The 20,649-nt window shown below is 37.3% G+C and overlaps 1 protein-coding gene across 11 annotated transcripts in view; it reads right to left on the reverse strand.

Moving 5' to 3' along the window:
• The window catches only part of LOC143426257 (uncharacterized), a 99,722-nt gene extending 84,421 nt beyond the window's left edge, over window positions 1-15,301 (reverse strand). For 8 of the 11 annotated variants that reach the window (XM_076899556.1, XM_076899559.1, XM_076899558.1 and 5 more), the window contains exons 1-2: window positions 13,447-13,601; window positions 3,496-3,887 (exon numbers count right to left, since the gene is read on the reverse strand). In XM_076899556.1, coding sequence (XP_076755671.1) covers window positions 3,496-3,736 — 241 coding nt within the window. In that variant the 5' untranslated portion in view covers window positions 3,737-3,887; window positions 13,447-13,601. The other 3 variants (XM_076899555.1, XM_076899554.1, XM_076899553.1) reach the window with 3 other exon arrangements.
• Between the last annotated feature and the right edge of the window lie 5,348 nt (window positions 15,302-20,649).

Genomic DNA, 20,649 nt, shown 5'->3' on the forward strand with positions numbered 1-20,649 from the left:
GGTAACTCACGGTGCATAACTGCATAAGCATCGTGCAGTGATAGAATGAACGCACGCAAACCGTTAATTCAGCAGTTACTCTCGCGGAAAAGTCAAGCGTACCAATGTATGTATGCTCTTATATTATTCATCAGTCTAAACGATAAGAAGAAGCGAAAAAATGGAGTCGAATAACAAATCAGTGAGCTGCTGAGTTTCAGATTAAATTTGACCGAATAATCAACGGTTCGACGATAGGCTTCCCGTTGTGAATATAAGTACAAAGTGTACGTTACACTTTGTATTAAACGTTTCAACGACGATGCCGCCTACGCGGCAACAATGCTACCTTCATACTGGCTAGAAACACTTGTGCACATGTCGCCCATAAGCAGTGAACGTGTTAACAGAATTGATTGCCCGTAATAATGCATCCAGAGAACGCGGCTCTCCCTTAAATTGTGTGCGAACCGTTCGAAACGCGTGGAACGCCGCCTGTAACTTTCCACGAATAGCGAACGATAAAGTGTTTACAAAAACTAGCACGAAACAGATACGGTGAACTGTAAAAAGATACGTGACACCAAGCGTACCCGCTGTATTTTCAAGCTTCATTTTCTCCAAAGCAGCACTCTCGATAAAACCCACAACTAATTTTTCTCCAACGTTATCAATAATATTATTTCGCTTAACTCCAAGAGTTCTACAAAACAGGAAACACTAATCGAACGAGACGGAAATAGTACCATTTCGCTACGATCGATCAACGATCTTGGCGTAAAACTCATCGAACCGCGTAATGCCCAGAAGAACAGTTCCTAATGCGTTCCTTGATAAATACAACGATAAAACCAGAAATGTTTCATGAACGTTTCCTCTCTCGCGTACGATTAACTCCCTACGCGCTTTCTTTCTCGCGCTAAAACGAACAGATTAGACGTAATGACCGTTTTGAGAAGAAATCGTCCCACGGGAGAACGCGCGATTTGTCTTGCACAATCGCGAGGGCACGTAGCCGCCTGTGCGACGGTACAGCACGAAAGAGAGAAACCACCTGTTGCGGGCCGCCTGTTGCCGGTTCATTCCGCAACCGGGCAACGGACGTGAATAATCCGCCGCCTTGCACAAAAATAATCGGTGATCTACCTCCTTTCACGTGCGTTGCGCGTTGCTTTTAATCGCACGGTGGAACAAATGAATGAATCTACGCCGCAGATGATGCACCTTTACGTAACCTCTAATTAAGAATGAAGTAGCGTGTACTTTACGCGGTAACGTCTTCTCCTGGTCTTAATGTAGCTTCGTTTAGTCGAATCTTGTCATGGTACAGACTGTGTCAGTAAATCTATTGCGCCGTATAACATTTTAAGGCGAAAACGTGGTATAGGAATGGTAATACAATGTCATCTAAGGATAGAGTCACACGGTCTATATTGAAATGTCGCGCAATCAACCTCATCGTAGCGTGACCGCTCCTAAATATGTATACATATAAAACGATGTAAAGCTACGACGCATGTTGTTAGCTATGACGCCCATCGTTTCGACGCTCGTGTGACCCTACTTAAGGATGGATCGCATAGGGTCACTCTATTGGAAGACGATTGTCGTTCTGAAGGATATGCGATTCTGTTAGTGTCACACAGCACGACAAAATCACTGGCGTAGTCTGTACAAGAGAATTCAGACGGATTTACTTATTAGGTCCACCGAATGATAGCATGTGGGCTGTAAGAGTAGAGAATTGGTGGGAGATATATCCCTACTTAAAACTATGAATATATTTATCTCTCGTACTACCGCGACCAGGATTTTCAAATATATAGCAAAAAATTCTGTTTTTTTTTTATACAAAATGATCTTTAAAGTTAATTTTTATCCATTATCTTCCTATTTACGCAATTTCCCATCATTCTACTCTCATGATATACATTCTTAGTCAAATCTAGAAAAAAGCTATCGATCAAAGGAAGCATTGATAATAATCGATACATTATCGAGGTTACTTCAATACTACTAACTATACAACCTGTAAGAGTAATAACTTTAACAGAGTTAAGTGAATGATTACATTATCTATAATGTAATCATACTGTGGAAAAGTTAAACAATTTAACAAGTTCTGCACAACACCTTCTGATATGTAAATGTCGCTGATACAACACATATACCGTGTTTAACGGACAATGAAGCGGTACTTGACACAAATCAGCCACTTACCAAATCAATTAGCTAGGAATCAAAATTGATCGCCTATCCGGAATTTATGATTTACCAACGCGTTACACGCAACATTTGAAAGCAGTTTATAAAAATCTCACTAAAAACGAAACGTAACAGTCTCGAATATGGAAGTCACACGATCAACACCCTGGCTGCGTTTACAGTTTTTCATTAACTCACGCATACTCGACCACGGTTATAGAAAGTAGCCCACATTATAAGTCTCGCCATTAACAGACGATTTGTATGCAAACCCGCGCTGTTTTCTACCGATGAAAATTACGGTAATGATACGAGTCTCTGTCGATATCTAGAGCGTAGACGAGGAGAGGGATTTCTGGAATTAATCGTAAATAATGAGACTTCCTGTTTGGTGTAATATTCACGACAGATCATAACAGGGTCGACCAGTATCGACTAAGTAGAACAGTAACCCTTTTCTTCTGCTATCACTACCATTACTATTTTTACCGAATCGTCACGTGGACATCAAAAAGATCGACAGAAAAATGATTTCTTAGACTCGTGAAATGTACTAAATGTAAAAATTATCCACATTAATCACAGCTCGTCACTGAACTAGAACAATCTATGAAATCTCTCAAGAGGTTAAGGTGTTTGCGCATAACTTTTCATTAGCGCATTCATTAATTGCACGATACCAGAAAAATAATCGCTGGTCATTATCATTTCTATTTAATGATCGAACCGTAGAAAAATATTTCCGTACATGTATGCATGTACATCTTTCGTGACTTACGTTCCATCCGAAGAGATTAGTAATGCTAATGTAAATCGAAAACCGAGAAATTCGCATGTGTTATGATCGGACACACCAGTTACTCTTTTTCTTTTTAATGCGATTGCGGAAGAAACAGACGCATCGAAAACGATGAAAGCGTGATAGAATTTCCAGTACAGATATATCAGTGGGATTATTAATCACAATTAGTAATAACAGAAGTAATTTCATATTCAGAGAAAGATTGTTAATCTGGAACTCCTTCTATTTAATAGAGTCAAAGCACGTACGATAGAATTCCAAGAATATCAAAAATTATGTCACTTCGATGGACAATATTTGATAAAATATACTAACCACCAATTATTTATAATTTATCTTAAACAATAACTACTTATATAGGAATCTTCAAAATACTACACGTATCGGAAATTACTGAAAAACTGGCTTTACACCGTTTATATAGACACGAGCTGAACGTATCGTCACGATCGAAACTAAAGCGCATTGTTTAAGCGGACGGTAGAAAGTGAAATAGAAAAAGTACGAACCATTAGTCCGTAGATCCTCGTGCGTCGGTTGAAAATGGGAACGATGCTGCAGCTGAAACCCGTACGCCGGAAGCCACGGATTCGGTCCGTTCACCAGATCCATATCCGCGTGCTCGACGATGGTCGATGGCTCGTCGTCGTCCTCGTCCTCGACGTCGAGCTTCGGCGATGACATGACCGGCGTTACCGTCGCGGTGACCGTGGTCGTCATCGTGCTCGCGTTCAGCTCCTCCGTACTCATCTCCGAACGGAGGAGAGAGAGACGTGGCCAGCTGTGTTCGGTGACTGCCAGTCATTAACCGCTTCGCCGAACTGTGAACGTTCTTTCCGCGTTTCCTCGCCGGCCCTCATACTCTGCCCTCGAACCCTTCCGGCCAGAAAGTCTTCGTTTTCTGCAACAGTGAATATACGGACTTCAACTCTTACCCGCACCCTTTCTGCGCAGTACGCTGCAATGTTTCCAAAGCATTAGAGGAAATTACTTAATTCGGAGAAGTGTACTTTTTCTCTAAATCAATTTAATCAGCTGAAGAGCGATCATTAGCCTAATTCTCGAAGAAATTGTTGTTATACCGACGAAATATTGGTTTAGTTCCGAAGACTGTCCCGATTTAATAGAGTTTTTAAATGTAATTCATTATTTATGATAACAGAGAAATATTTTCCTAACCCTTAACTGTATCTATGTAGTGTTATTCGTTTCTTTAAATGGAAAACTTGAACACCACGCAGGTGATTTCTCACCTCGTATGTTAAATATTTCTATTAAAACATTTTTTTTCGAGATTCGTTAAGTCGTTTAAGCGCTCTGGAATTGAGAATTACCACAAGGCGGTTAAAAAAACAGTTACCTATCTTTAGTATTCAGAGTGACGATTGGGTGTAAAAATAGAATCGAAATTCACATTTAAATTGACACGTAACGTTGTATGCTCTCCCTGGTATAAGCCCAAATTCCACATCACAAATTCACTTGATCGAAAGGAACAAAGGATACGGCGAAAAAGGAAATTGCGACCAAGGAATTACGTAACACGGAAGATGCACGATCTGTTAAGACTGCGAAGAGGCGTTTGCGTGCGCAGAATCAAAATGATCGCGAAGATTGCCAGAAATTTATGAACCATAGCGGTTCACGGAACTTTCGATAGTTCTATCGTTTTCTATGCGGCAATTGGATGGTCGACAATATTATGGTAAATGAACGGCGCGCTTTACACGAGAAACTTAATGCCCTTTAGACGAATCGTTAGATGGGAGCAAGCAGCAGGTACGCGACGCGTATAATTTCAATGACGCAATTTTCTGCCTTACAGTAAATAACGCTACGGCGCGGAATTGTTTGTTCTCATTACCGTGGTTAATAGACCAGACGTTTTGAAGAAACGACCGAGATGAGGCCGTTACTTGGAAAAAAGTCTACAAACGATGTACGTTTTCTGTGGCATTAATGGTTTCTTTTTTAAATTGTTTTCGAATACCATTCCTGTGGTTTGCTTCTTCACGGTTGATTATTCTGTTGATTATTACCTACATAATTTAATGCGTGTTTTAAGTCTGGTATGATATGATATTCAATTAATATCTTAGAGATAAAGTAGGCGAGACATTATAGAGACCAAAATGATGCTATTTGTGCGTAAAATTTATTGAAAATTGTATGAAGAAACGAATTCAATGCGATACTAGATTGTCTTTCAGGATCATTGAAACAATTTAATCAGGAAATATAATGTACCAATAGAAATAAGAATAGTATGAGTGGTTTGATACAGGGTTACGTAAATCATGTGTCATCCTAAGTTACTCCGCATGATCTATCTCATTGTCTTCCTTACCTAATAAGTTATCGATCAAATATAACACGATAAAAATATGTGACACTTTTTCAAATAAATTAAAGTAAATAAACGAAAACTTGCAAGTAAATGAATCATACTGTCAACGCATTTCCATCCACTACATAGAAACTAGAAAATAAGCAATTACTACAACTAAATATTCAAACACCATAAACTTCCTATAATTAAATAGTACCTCCTCTTGTATGTAATTACAAAAGCCACCGACACCAAGCACCAAATTGAAAAGAGTATACGTCAATGCTTTTCGCAGCTACTGTATCGACTATTACGTAAAATCAACATTCCAACTACTACAACAAACTGCACAGTGCACTTAAGTCGCAACATCCCGTACAACTAATTTCAAACGTATACGTTACTCCGATTCGATCGCATCCACGATAGTCACCCCTCGACAGCGACCGGACCGTGAAACAATTTTCCCTCATGCCTCCCACCGTTCATTGAAAACAAGTTCTCACCGTTTTAATTGAAAAAAGAGCAAAAGAGAAGAATACGTTACTCGCGCGGGAAAGGAATCGCGTGGGTGTTACGATTCACTTCGCGAACGTGTGTTGTAAACCACCGCACGAAACCGCAAAAGAATCCGTTGGTATACAGTATATATATAGACGCAGGATGTCGCGCAGATGAAACGTCGAAAGATCTACCTTGCTGCGCGCGGTGTAACGTTGAGTGCACCGTCGCGAATCCCAGATTCAAATAACGCGGCGGGATTCCCCGCGTGCGCCGAACTCACGCATGCGTAAAGCCGTCTACGCACTTGAACTAAAACGCGGACTGCGAGCAATCTGTGGCGCCACAATTCTATTCCTTATGAAACATTCATTGTTTTCACGTAAGTATTCGCGTTGAACGGTGCAATATACGACGGTACGTATCGTTTGGGAATCTTAGCAACAGGTTTAACGATCGATCTGTTTTCCTACTCTCGACCATTTTACAATTACATTAATTGTTATTGGATACAATCAATATCATTTTTTCTTTTTTATCTTTTCTACTTTCGTTAACCATAACAGCAGAGATTAGTGTAATTTCGTTGAGGTCTATGGTGAAATTAATGACGGAAATAATGGAAATAAACAGGTTCGTTGCTAAGTGCGCACTATTTCAACAGGCAAACAGTTTTCTTGCATTATACAAGTGACAACGACAAAAATATGGCGCCGTAAATGTTTTATCATTTGCCGTTCTTTTTCGGGCCGTGAATCACTCACGACGTTTCCTGCGGCCTGAAGTAGGCTGACCAGATTTCTGATTTCCAAATTCGGAACGAGTGCCTGGAGCCAGGACCGAATCAACGATCTTTGGGCCCAAGGTAGCACAAATCTATTGATTTTGTTTCTTTTTTCCTCGTGGACACGGACTAAAACTTGAAATAAACACAAATAAATGCGTAACAAGTAAATTCAAATGTAATATATCTACAACTTACAAATACTCGTAGCATTCCATGTATTATCTCAAAATATTCTGAACATTAAATTTAATCGCTAGAATAATTGAATTTCTAACTTAGCTTGGTTCAAGAAGACATTGCTGGTCCCCATTGTAGTTTATTCTCATAAACAACATCCTGTCTCCTTCCATTGAAATGAAAAGCGAGAGTTTACGTCTAAATCAAAGTCTATCATTCATAATGCAACATTCAACAACGTGGTTTCGGTTATACGCGAATACTTTCCCTCCAAAAATGTCAACGCTCATTTTCAATGAATTTATCCAATTCATATGTAAACGATACAAGTATTAATACGTATATATACGTGATATGTATGAACACTGTAATTTAACGTGATATGCACACGTACAAATATATGCACATATATTAGAAAAATGCAAATGCGTTCAGTATCTTTTCAGAGAGAAGGTGCCCAGATGTTCGCAACAACTGGACGGGCAGTACTCTTAAAACCCAGCGTTGTTCGAGGGAGCACTGTGCGCAGACTGCCCGCAGCCACGGTTCATAAGTATGTAGAAGCCTTAATTGGATAAGGACCCAGCGAGGTTGTCGCCCCTCTGCGGGCCACGGCGGATCTCTCTTTTCCTGAAACGTCCGCCGAAAGCAGCAGGGAATTTTATTGCGGTCGTATCTCCACGCCTGGCCAGCCGAGGAACGGTATACGCGCGTGCTCGTAATTTCCCGGGCGACCCCCGGTAGAATGCGCGCCGCGCAAAGAAATCGAAAATATCCCCAGTGTCGCCTGTGTGCGTGTTTACCGCTGCATTTTATTATCCCGTTCTCCTGGACCGGAATAATCGACCGTCCACCTCGGCCATAACTCCTCTCGCGCTTTGCCACGGAACACGGTAACGAGCAACAGGACGAAACGAAAAGAAGACGCGACTCCGACCGGTTAACGACCGAGTAGCGTTCAATTTAATACCACAATTATATCAATTATCGCACGACTGGTTACCGCTCGCACGTCCTGTGAGTACGAAAAGAGTACGTACTGGATAGTCTTAGAACGGGCAACATAAACAGACGATAAGGTTACTCAATTGTGAAGGAAATAAGTCGAAAGTGTGGAATAATATTTGTCCCTCAGTTCCACGAAAACTATCCGATGCTCGCAAAAATTCAGTTGGGAAACTTGTTAACTTTCGATCGAGTTCAGTATGAATATGTGGGGGCCGTGGGGGCCTCTTGATTACTGATGGGTGTCAACAGTGTATTGACACGCAAAATTAATTCTTTTTCTGGAATACACGTATATCGAAGGCGCACGTGTGACATACCAACGAGATGATATCTGATCGGCCACGAGATTGAAAAATTTTCTAAATTGACGCCGGTTTGCGTCATTCGGCTTATGTAAGGAACGCGTGCCCCTGATCATGTGGTCGGTTGTGCTCTAATTCGACGCGGATCGCGTTGTTATGTGCAAACAAGTGGGTTCTTGGTACTTCCTGATTGGATTTGTTCCGATCAACTGACGAGTGTCTCTACGTATACGTAGGGTAGGGTTAAATGCATGTAACTGAATAGTTCTTCAATTGAGGATGAACTGCGGTTGTTGGATATACAGTGCTGGACAAAAGTATTGGCACAGCATGATTGTTATGATAAAAATGCTTATAACTATGAAACAAATTGTTAAAAAGGAAAAATTTGTTTACACGTTTATTTATTTATTATTCTAGATTATTATTTAACAGAAACAGTAATATAAATAAAGTGATGTGCGAAATAATAACAAAAACATATTTATTGAGCGTTTTAAGCATGGACAAAAGTATTGGCACATTATACAAAATTTAGTGTAGTTGTATCTCTCCGAAAAAAATCCGATTGTCACTTGATGGTATAGGTAGGGGATTCCCTGATAGTCATTTTTTCTAACAGTCATCCTTAAGTTCAGTCGATTAGCAACATAGGAAATATAACAAGCAACAATGTCAAGAAGAGGGAAAGAAACTACAAGTGAAGAGAGAAAAATAATATTAAATTTGCACAAAATGCGAAAATCTTATAGTGAAATAGCAAAAAGTGTTAATAGAAGTCGATTCACTATTAGAAGTGTCGTAAAACGATTTGAGAATCAATCAGATTTCAAAAGTAGGAATCGAAGTGGACGTCCCTCAAAGTTAACAGTTAGAGAAAAACGGAAAATTGTAAAGGAAGTGAAAATAAATTGTAAATTAAACTCATCACAACTTAGAGCAAAGTTAAATGAAGAAAATAAAAAAGAAGTAAGTTCGAAAACTATACGGAGAGTGTTAAAAGATGCGGGATATTCTGCGTGTGTCGCAAGAAGGAAACCATACATATCCAAGAAGAATCGGAAGATGAGAAAAGAATTTGCAAAAGAATTTATAAAAAAGGATCCCACATTCTGGAATAACGTATTATTTTCAGATGAAACTAAATTTAATATATTTAAATCAGATGGCAGAGTATTAGTTTGGAGAAAGCCAAATACGGAAATGGATCCACAACATTTACAAGCCACTGTGAAACATGGAGGAGGTGGAGTCATGGTATGGGGTTCCATTGCAGCGTCTGGGGTTGGCGAATTAGTATTCATAGATGAGATTATGGACAAATATGTATATTTAAATATATTAAAGGAAAATTTATTTAAAAGTGCTAATAAATTAAATCTCCCGCGTGATTTTTATTTTCAACAAGACCATGATCCAAAACATACTGCCTATATTGTACGACAATGGATCGTTTACAATACCGCACATACATTAAATACCCCACCCCAGAGTCCAGACATGAATCCCATCGAACATGTTTGGAATGAATTAGAAAAAAAAATTAGAAAATATAATATAACAAACAAAAACCAATTAAAAGCTATTATTTTACAAGAATGGAACAATATAGAGCCGGATTTTACAAAAAAATTGGTAACTTCAATGCCAAAACGATTGAAGGAAGTTATCATGAGGAATGGAGGGCCAACCAAATATTAATTTTTAATTTCTAAGTACTTTCAATCATTTGTGCCAATACTTTTGTCCATGCTTAAAACGCTCAATAAATATGTTTTTGTTATTATTTCGCATATCACTTTATTTATATTACTGTTTCTGTTAAATAATAATCTAGAATAATAAATAAATAAACGTGTAAACAAATTTTTCCTTTTTAACAATTTGTTTCATAGTTATAAGCATTTTTATCATAACAATCATGCTGTGCCAATACTTTTGTCCAGCACTGTATCTACCTTCGTAGAGTGATCCTCTGACAACTTGAACAACGCATATGTGCCTATATCGTATATGTAACGTGGATATTTTTAATAATAATCGAATGCAAAATGTGTCCTGCTCATCTTGCGGATATACCATTAAACCATAACACATGAAACCGTTTCATGTGATCTGTTTCTTGTGGTTGAAATAAATACACTTTCATCTGTAATAAATCTTCGCCAATCAAAATAAGTGCCATTCTAGTCAATATATATATTCACGAATTACAATACCTAGGTATATAATTTGCTTTTTTATAATACATCGATCTACTAAATTTCATAAAATTAGAAAAAATATATTACACAATACTATCAATTTGTTATAGAAAATTACAATCAGTAGGACGCACATATATGTATTAAACGAGTAAGTATGTTGACGTAATATTCTGTATTATAGTTTATGTAACTTTTCTAACTCGTTCTTAGTACATGGACATTTATATACAAACGAAAAACTAATGGATTTTGTTTCAAACTAACGACACATTAAATGAAACCAGCTTAACCGATATATTATTTCTTGTAAAGTATATTACAAACAAACAGTATCTTTTTAAGTATATTACGTTAAAAGTTATTTTGTATATTACGTACTAATAAATGTGCAAAGGCAAAATTTGAAGAAGTAAACACAGCAAATTATATTCTTTTTTGTAAACTTGTTTTGTACATTTTATATCTCACACTTCGCTATATTTCAATGAAAAGGTTGCATTAGACTATTGAATTAGGTGAAATAGCACTAGACCTATTTCTCTGTATTTAAATTATTTAACGAATACAGCAAAGAATAAATGTTTTTATAAACATAAAATTATCAAGATAACGAATAATCATAAACCACCATAATTTTTTCTTTGATATTCTTTCCCACTTTCTTCAAATTTAAATTTGTGGAATATTTCCAAATTTGAAATTTTCTTCAGATTATTAGTTCCGACGATTCTATACGTTCTAAATAAAATAATACATTACATGTGTCGCTATTAATAAGATTCTGATCTAAGTAGCTATTGGTCATGAATTTAATTATCCTAGCTTGGTTACAGTCATAACTTCCAACTGGTATTCTATATCGCGCTACGTAATAGTCCGAGTTGCATTGTTCCATGAAAAAATAACTGAAGATCTACCGAATACCACCACTACTTTCAAAATCAAGGGGACTTTACTTTTGAGCCAATCAATTTCATCAGCCGAACAGTAATTTTCCATGATTATCCTAAATAGAAATTTCACCGCATATTCTGCGAAGCAAGACCACGCAATAACTACGAAAATGTCTATTTAATATTTGTGAAATATTGCCACGAACATCGACCGTAAATTGGCTGCTACTTTCACAACTTGGAATAGTAATTCCGAGTTAGAATTCCGTAACGTATTAATCTTCCACGTTACACTACTTTCTGGATCGGTAAAAAGATCAATATTGTATAGCAAATCGATCACTTTAAAAGTGACTGAAAAATTGCACAGTTTATCTATCGCATTGCAACTACAAACGTTTCTGATAATTGGTACATTTTATCCGTGATAATAATTCTTATCAGTTTTTCTTTGTAGTAATGTACTGAATGATATCGTTAATAATTCTGTATTATTTCTATATATATGACGTTTGCTCTGTTATTTATAAACATTTTTCTAAGAATGATGTGTAGGCCATGTGTGCGGAATATCTCTCAAACAAATAAGGTCTAATACGTATTTCAAAACAAGAACTAACGATAACACAATTCAACACTATTCATTTAAGGATAACAAAATAATCACATTACAAACGTCATTATGTTTTTAAACAACTATATTCAAAATTTATATCTACTATCTTCTGATTGAAAATTATGATAGATCATTTATTGTATACGAACTTATATGGAACAATATTCCAAGTATAGGAAAATGAACTTTTATTTAGACTAAAACAATGTTGAAACTTCCATACAGATATCATAATTAATTATAGAAGAAAAAGTGCTCAAGATTACTATTACGATTCTGTACCAAAACAAACAACTCACTTTTATGTGTAATTTATGTGTACTGTACGGGAGTCTAACGCGCACAGAATGATCGATCATGTACCATTGACGTATGAAATCTGCTTAAAGTACCAACTAACATGTTAACAAATGTTTTAGTTTCGCTGTCTATGGTTGCACGTCATTCTCGTGTCATTTGTCAGATGTCCTTGGCGGGCAACATCAAAGAAAAAGGATACAAACTATTTCATTCCACTTACTACGTCGCGTAGGCCTTTCTAACTGTTCCGAACAACGTGCCGCTTAATCTACCACAATGTACGAAAGCAAAAGTATCAAAAGTTGCCGCTAAATGCTCAACGACAAAGAAACCGACCCTTGAACGCAATATATTTCATCGAGTGTCTCGAATCATTCTGGTCTATTCGCTGTAAAACAGTTTTTTCTCGATTTTTTTATATTTCATGTATTATGAAATACGTTAGGTCGACTGTTTTATGTCAAAATTGCTAATCACCTCGAAATATAACAGCAAACGAGTAATCAAGCGTTCAATAACCTGAATTTGCAATACACATATAATTTTGCATCTGGTATCGCAACCTTTAACATGTTTCTGTAGCTACTTTCACTTTACATAACGCGCTTCGTATCGCAGTACGAAGTGTAGTAATACGACAATGTTCGCATGATTAACGTTTATTAGGAAAAAAATTAAACCCTCCATTCATCGTGGTAATAGAGATACCTGGTTTGCGTTATAAATAGGTTAAAGCTATTGCTATACGTTCTTTAAATTCATGTAACTTGGACACGTAGATATACCACAATACTTATTATTCAAAATTTGAAGCTGAATAGTAAATTGCATACACAACTGTCACCATCGAGGATGTAAATACGTTACGTGTGTGACCTAATTATGGGACAATTGCTCGACGAATTTCCAATTTTCAATTGCAAGGATATGTAAATGTTTTGCGAAGTGTAATTGAGAAATTGTCGAATTAATAGAGTAAAAAGACCGCTGCACTGAAAGAAAGGGAAACAACCATAACGAAGGACAATGTGTCGCTTTCTCCCCCCCCCCCCCCCCCTCCCGCCCTATCGTGATCCGACGAAATAAAACGAGTCACCTCTGTACGCACTTCAACCGTGACAGCTGTCAAAAGTAGTGAGGCGTCCACGACGCATACGCATACGCGACCAGTGAAAGAAGAAAGATAGAGGAGGCGACGAGGGGAAAAGAGTCGGGAGAAAGGGAAGAGCCAAAGAGAGGTGGACGATCGTCGTAAACACGCAAGCCTTTCGTTGCCACGAGCGAGACGGAAGTAACGTATTAAGGATACAGAAAGAGAGAAAAGAAGGTTAGAACCGCACAGTGAATTCCGAATGCGACGGCGCGGCGGTGGATACCTGTCAGCGCGCATTCCACGGTACCACAGCGTGCTCTCGGCCTAGTCGTTTACTACCGCTAGACTTTTGCCTTCCTAACAGCGAGAACTCGTAATCGCACGCACGCACGCACGCACACGCACACATACACGCACACATAGACACCCACCGTCAGAATACTCCGAGACGATATTTAAACGCACACACTCGAACTTGTTCACGAACAAAACGTATCACTCGCCACGGTAGCCGGTAAAACGCGTGTTGCTCGCGGCGCGAACATGGCGCACAATTCGTACGGCGTTCACCACTGAAAAGCACAAGCCGTAGAAGAACAGAGATCGTTTACGGTGCGAGAAGAGCTTGAAGGAGAGCCGCGGACAATGGGACGTGACTTAAAGACACCGGAGAGCGCGAGAGCCAACTTTACACCGCGGGGTAAATACTAGAACAAAACTCGCCGCTTTCGCCCGCGGTGCGCGGCAGTGCTGGCCAATCCCCACCCGCGCAATGCCGCCACGTGATACAGAGCTTGACCAATCAGAGGCTGGTTACGCAGGGCCCCTCGGACGTGTTCGTAAAGCCGGCTTGCTACCGATCAGTTTCTTCTCTTCTTCTCTTGTACCGATTTAACATTCAGACGTCACAGAGGAACACGTAGGACCGCTGTCCTTTTACCGATATACCCGAATCCGTTTCCTTTTGTTTCTGCCGCGCGACAATGCTTCCCGGCTTTCATGGCCGTGAAAATCGGTACACGTGATTCAGAAGAAGAGATTGCAGTAGGACCAAATAGAATATATCTACGCCGAGGGATAAAGACGCTAAAGAAACTCACTAGTTTCGCCTGCAGCGTCCCAGACAACTTACCAATCTCTCCGTTTCCATAATGTTGGTACGTAAGGTATTAATCTAAGTGGGTAGCCCTCGACTGGAACGACGCAGGATTCTATACGTTTGTCAAATTCTTTGGTAGTAGGTTAATTTGTCTGCACAAAATCCTTTTCGTGTACTCGTCTATCTTAAATTGGTACAAAGAGACGCGCAAATGCATTACGCTTCCGTTGACGTGTCTCCTTGTAGCTTTGAAGAAGTGCCGCCTACTTGTCAGAACCTCTTGTGTTGTTATCGCGACGCGGTCTTTTGTAGTCACTTGCACTTGTGTGTATGTAAATGTGGATACGCGACTAGCTTTGGTTACATAGGTTTGCACACACAATTCAATGGGCCTACGAACGGCTGAACATGCAGATAATTGCGAGCGTTGCCTTGAATTGTGATCAATAAAATCGACTTGAACGAAATGTCTCATGATTTACTCCAAGCGGAAGCAATTAAATATCTGAAGACAGAGATTATTCGTATTGGTTGTACCATTATACTTTTTAATCAAATAAACCAGTCATGATCGAAATTATAGTTGGAATAAAATTATTGAAAAAGAATAACTCATAATGTTATATTACCTTGTTGTTTGGATAGTGTAAATACTATATCATTAAATTATATTGCACCATTATATCTTTACGTACACATCAAGACTAAAGGTACTATTTTATATTTTACTATTTATGGTAAAAATATATAGAGGGAGAAGTCTATCGCCTAGTTGACTGATAAATTAAAAGTACGGAATGCAATTTATTGTATGAATGTTTGTTATCTATATATAACAGCACATACGTGACCAATATAACAATCAATTACCTCTTTAATCCAAATTATCAGCAGCTAAATAAAATTTGCTATCGAATACGCGCACACGTTGTATTAGAACAAGAAAAATATATCTTGTCGCGCTTGTGTAATTCAAGTTCCGAGATAAACATTGTGATTAAACACGACACCGCACAATTACTCGTGTTTTACGCGATGCATAGAGTGTCGCGTGGCGTAACACTTTATCCGACAAAATTTCTAACGGATGTCTTCAGAAAAAAAAAAAAAAAAAACAGATCGATCGGTACATCGATTCAGTCACCGAAACGAACGACAGACGGCTCTGAATTCGGCCGTGAGAGATCAGAGAGAGAATCCATCTCGCGGCCGTGTGTGGCGACCAGAGAAGTGTGTAACGGGCCACTGGCCGGTGGAATTAGTTTCTTTTTTTTGAGGCAGGTCACTGACACCGAACAGCGATGGATTGACGCGGCGGGGTCAAGTTCTGCATGCACTGTCGACAGTGCTCCGCGTTTAAAGGTATCACCGAGCATTCCTTGCAGGATATCGCATTACTTACGGCACCACGATCAATCGTTCGAATCCAGTCGATCCTCCCCACCTTTGACTATGCAACGAGGGACGTGACTCGTAAATCATTGCGAATGGTGTGAACGGTGTTACTTATGGTAAGCGATTCATCTGTAATACTAATTTTAAAAAACGAAATAAATCAGAAATATCCCGAGTTGTTTTCTATTACATTGATATCTAATGTATGTCCAAGCGTACAATTTATAGCCACGCGTGACCACATACGTTTCGATGAGTGGTTGTGTGTAGTGTTGACAACCGATTTGGAGACTGCCGTTAGAATGCGCACGCAACGCGCGTTACCTACTTAGAAAGTACGTAAGAGTTTAGAAAATTGTAGGAAACTAGTTTTCCTGGTTGAGTTTAATTTTCCAATTTACGAGCAGCAGGGTTACGTTACATGCTTCCTAAGCACGGCCATTCATTAAACTAGTTTTTCTATTCTATTGTACCTGCTTAGCATCTATAAAATGTCACGTGCGCGTTCAAATATTCGCCACGCTCGTCCGAATGTAATTATTACTCTCAATCATTCTTACAATTATATATCCTAGAATTATTGAAATTAGCAGAATTGTTAGTTTCGTGTGTACGCTAAACATAATTAATATATTGTAAATGTAAACCATACATATTTCACGAGAAGCTCGTAATAATACGTAAAAAAATGTATGCTTTAAAATACACAACATTATACAAAGAATGATACTTAGTAGAGTAATTTACTAAGGAGATATACAGTAAATAAAAAAAACTTAACGAGTGTGTATATATGAAAGTATAAACAATTACAGTAAATCAGAACGATAGTAGTGTACTAAAATTACTAAATCGGGTGTAATTTATGCATACGCAACGTAGTTACTTTGAAATTAACAGTTACTCGCAGCTTCTTTTCGAGTTGGAGCGGAAAATGTGTAAATGAATTCCTAACATAAGAACGCAAATAACGGTACGCACCATCAAGACGAAGGTTAATGATTAATCATCGAAGCACCTTGAAAAGCGTATATTTAATTTTCCTTTTTCCCTTTTTCAATATCACGTGGTATCTTTGATATGTATATCTCTGTTATACAGTGCTGGACAAAAGTATTGGCACAGCATGATTGTTATGATAAAAATGCTTATAACTATGAAACAAATTGTTAAAAAGGAAAAATTTGTTTACACGTTTATTTATTTATTATTCTAGATTATTATTTAACAGAAACAGTAATATAAATAAAGTGATATGCGAAATAATAACAAAAACATATTTATTGAGCGTTTTAAGCATGGACAAAAGTATTGGCACATTATACAAAATTTAGTGTAGTTGTATCTCTCCGAAAAAAATCCGATTGTCACTTGATGGTATAGGTAGGGGATTCCCTGATAGTCATTTTTTCTAACAGTCATCCTTAAGTTCAGTCGATTAGCAACATAGGAAATATAACAAGCAACAATGTCAAGAAGAGGGAAAGAAACTACAAGTGAAGAGAGAAAAATAATATTAAATTTGCACAAAATGCGAAAATCTTATAGTGAAATAGCAAAAAGTGTTAATAGAAGTCGATTCACTATTAGAAGTGTCGTAAAACGATTTGAGAATCAATCAGATTTCAAAAGTAGGAATCGAAGTGGACGTCCCTCAAAGTTAACAGTTAGAGAAAAACGGAAAATTGTAAAGGAAGTGAAAATAAATTGTAAATTAAACTCATCACAACTTAGAGCAAAGTTAAATGAAGAAAATAAAAAAGAAGTAAGTTCGAAAACTATACGGAGAGTGTTAAAAGATGCGGGATATTCTGCGTGTGTCGCAAGAAGGAAACCATACATATCCAAGAAGAATCGGAAGATGAGAAAAGAATTTGCAAAAGAATTTATAAAAAAGGATCCCACATTCTGGAATAACGTATTATTTTCAGATGAAACTAAATTTAATATATTTAAATCAGATGGCAGAGTATTAGTTTGGAGAAAGCCAAATACGGAAATGGATCCACAACATTTACAAGCCACTGTGAAACATGGAGGAGGTGGAGTCATGGTATGGGGTTCCATTGCAGCGTCTGGGGTTGGCGAATTAGTATTCATAGATGAGATTATGGACAAATATGTATATTTAAATATATTAAAGGAAAATTTATTTAAAAGTGCTAATAAATTAAATCTCCCGCGTGATTTTTATTTTCAACAAGACCATGATCCAAAACATACTGCCTATATTGTACGACAATGGATCGTTTACAATACCGCACATACATTAAATACCCCACCCCAGAGTCCAGACATGAATCCCATCGAACATGTTTGGAATGAATTAGAAAAAAAAATTAGAAAATATAATATAACAAACAAAAACCAATTAAAAGCTATTATTTTACAAGAATGGAACAATATAGAGCCGGATTTTACAAAAAAATTGGTAACTTCAATGCCAAAACGATTGAAGGAAGTTATCATGAGGAATGGAGGGCCAACCAAATATTAATTTTTAATTTCTAAGTACTTTCAATCATTTGTGCCAATACTTTTGTCCATGCTTAAAACGCTCAATAAATATGTTTTTGTTATTATTTCGCATATCACTTTATTTATATTACTGTTTCTGTTAAATAATAATCTAGAATAATAAATAAATAAACGTGTAAACAAATTTTTCCTTTTTAACAATTTGTTTCATAGTTATAAGCATTTTTATCATAACAATCATGCTGTGCCAATACTTTTGTCCAGCACTGTACGTTTTATATCTCTGTCAAACGTCAAATAACGTTTAAAGACTCTGTGAAATTCGATAATGTTTTACCCTGAAAATTATTTAAAGAAAACACACTCTTGCAAGCTATCTATGCGTACTAGTTAATTTTCCGTCGGTTAAAATTCGTATTTCTTTCTGTGACATATTTACATTGCATATTTCTCTACAATTAAAATTTGCCTTAGTCATCGTATAATTTAAATTGTACAGTATTAAAAAGTTTAAAACCATCAAATGTATACAAAGCAGCCTTACCAAATTATTTTCAAAAGCTGATCGTATACCACATCTGATATCGTATCTAGTAACGTTCATATCGCTGTACATTTGTTTCAATTGAATTCGGCTAAAATGACAATTCAGCTGAATTCGAGACTTATACTAGGTATCAGTTACCGTTTCGGAGTAAGCACGTCCAACTCGATGTTCAACGGGTCCTTCACGCAGCCAAACGAGTCACGTCTAATCATTATTCACGAGAAGATTCGCGCTTGCGTTGAAAATAACACAATGAGGCATAGTCTCATTTATCTCCATCACTGTGTTGTACTTTTTTCATTTCAATACTTCGCTTGTGTACAAATTTCGTTAGGACTGATGGTCGATTAAAGTCGTCTTCGTAAATCTAAGTAACATTTAATAGCTAAATCAGTTTATCTATAATGCACATTCGCATAAGATCGTATATTTTCATTAGGCTGGGTTTATTACCGACGGCTGACAACCGCACGAATTGTCTTAATTAAGTGGATCAGATCCAATTAAAAGCTCTTTGTGCTCCTTCTCCGCCAGTTCCTTTCTTCGTCGATCGAAAAACATATTTCCTAACATGTCCAAATTAAAATCAGTGTGTCCCTTTATGTATCAACAAAAGGGGATCTCACACGTTTGATATTAATTTCATTAAATTGTATTAATGATTATGAAAGTGATACGGATCAAGAACAGAGAGAGTTAAATGTTTGATTTATATCATAATGGTATACGAAACTATAAACCGTTTAAACTAAAGTAAAACAATTTAATGTGAAAGATATTGAATATTTAGAAATGTGAAATTTAATTTAAAAAAAACTACTTATTGTATTTGTTGATACTTAAAGATTCGAGTAACAGACGTCTTCGTTTCATTAACACGTAAAATATCTTTCCTGTTATGAATGACATCTCGACAACGGGGTCTAGAAATACAGCAGATGCGCCATTGTTGAGTCTCGCGTTATCGGATTTCTTTATCAGCGAATTTTTCATTGAATTATCAAACGCAAATAACGGCTGACAAAGGTAACGTTATGTAAAAATATCGTGGTAACAGTAAACCCTTTCGTTAAATGTGTCAGGCAGACGTTACATTACAGTTTCTCACATACGTTTCAACACGCGAAGCGAGCGCGTCCTTTTGTTTATCACTTCCTGAAATCTGATTTCAGTTTTACCGCCCGTTCTAGATTTCTGTTTCCATTACGGGCGCTCGCAGGTTTCCCGCTGCGAATATTCCGACGTAAGATCTTTAATTTAACAACTCGATGAGTTTGAAGAGCTTTCATTATACAAATATTCGAGATATATCTGTAATAGGTTCAATCACGCCTTAAAGCAATAAAGTAGAATTATAATTAACTAGTTAAATTCTTAACAACTAGAAGTTCTGACAATGCGTTTCGAAATCTTATCTCTCTTCGCTCTTCGCTTGCAATCAGCTTACAAATTGTATCTTCATTGTATTAAATATGCATTCCTCGGTATTATCTGAAGCTATTAGTTTTTTTTTCGTTGGAAATCTAACTTGTATCTTGTAATTATTATCAGGCATCGTAGTGCCTCTGGGCATTAGGTTGATTAAAATGCAACAATTTCGAACTCGTCAAGTTTTGCTAGAGGCGTATAAAAGATTGAAATAAAACTCGCTGCAAGACACAAGGATTCACTTTCTCGGATAATTGAAATCACTGGTGAAAGTGACTATCAAAAGCGTGCAACTCTAAACGATCGCAGAAACTTTGCAGCGCGAATAAACATTGCAATTAATTGGTTCGTTGTCTCGTCTAGAGAGATGCAACGCAGAAAGGACAAAATGTAGATTTACGTAGATTGCTCAAAATATAATAGTTAGCGTGTCGCTTAATGGATTAATTTTATCTCATCGGAAAGAATGCCACTGTAGCAGAAATGTCAGTACGCTACAGGAA

The sequence above is a fragment of the Xylocopa sonorina genome, chromosome 8 (genome assembly GCF_050948175.1).
Source record: "Xylocopa sonorina isolate GNS202 chromosome 8, iyXylSono1_principal, whole genome shotgun sequence".
Classification (NCBI taxonomy): Eukaryota; Metazoa; Arthropoda; class Insecta; order Hymenoptera; family Apidae; genus Xylocopa; species Xylocopa sonorina.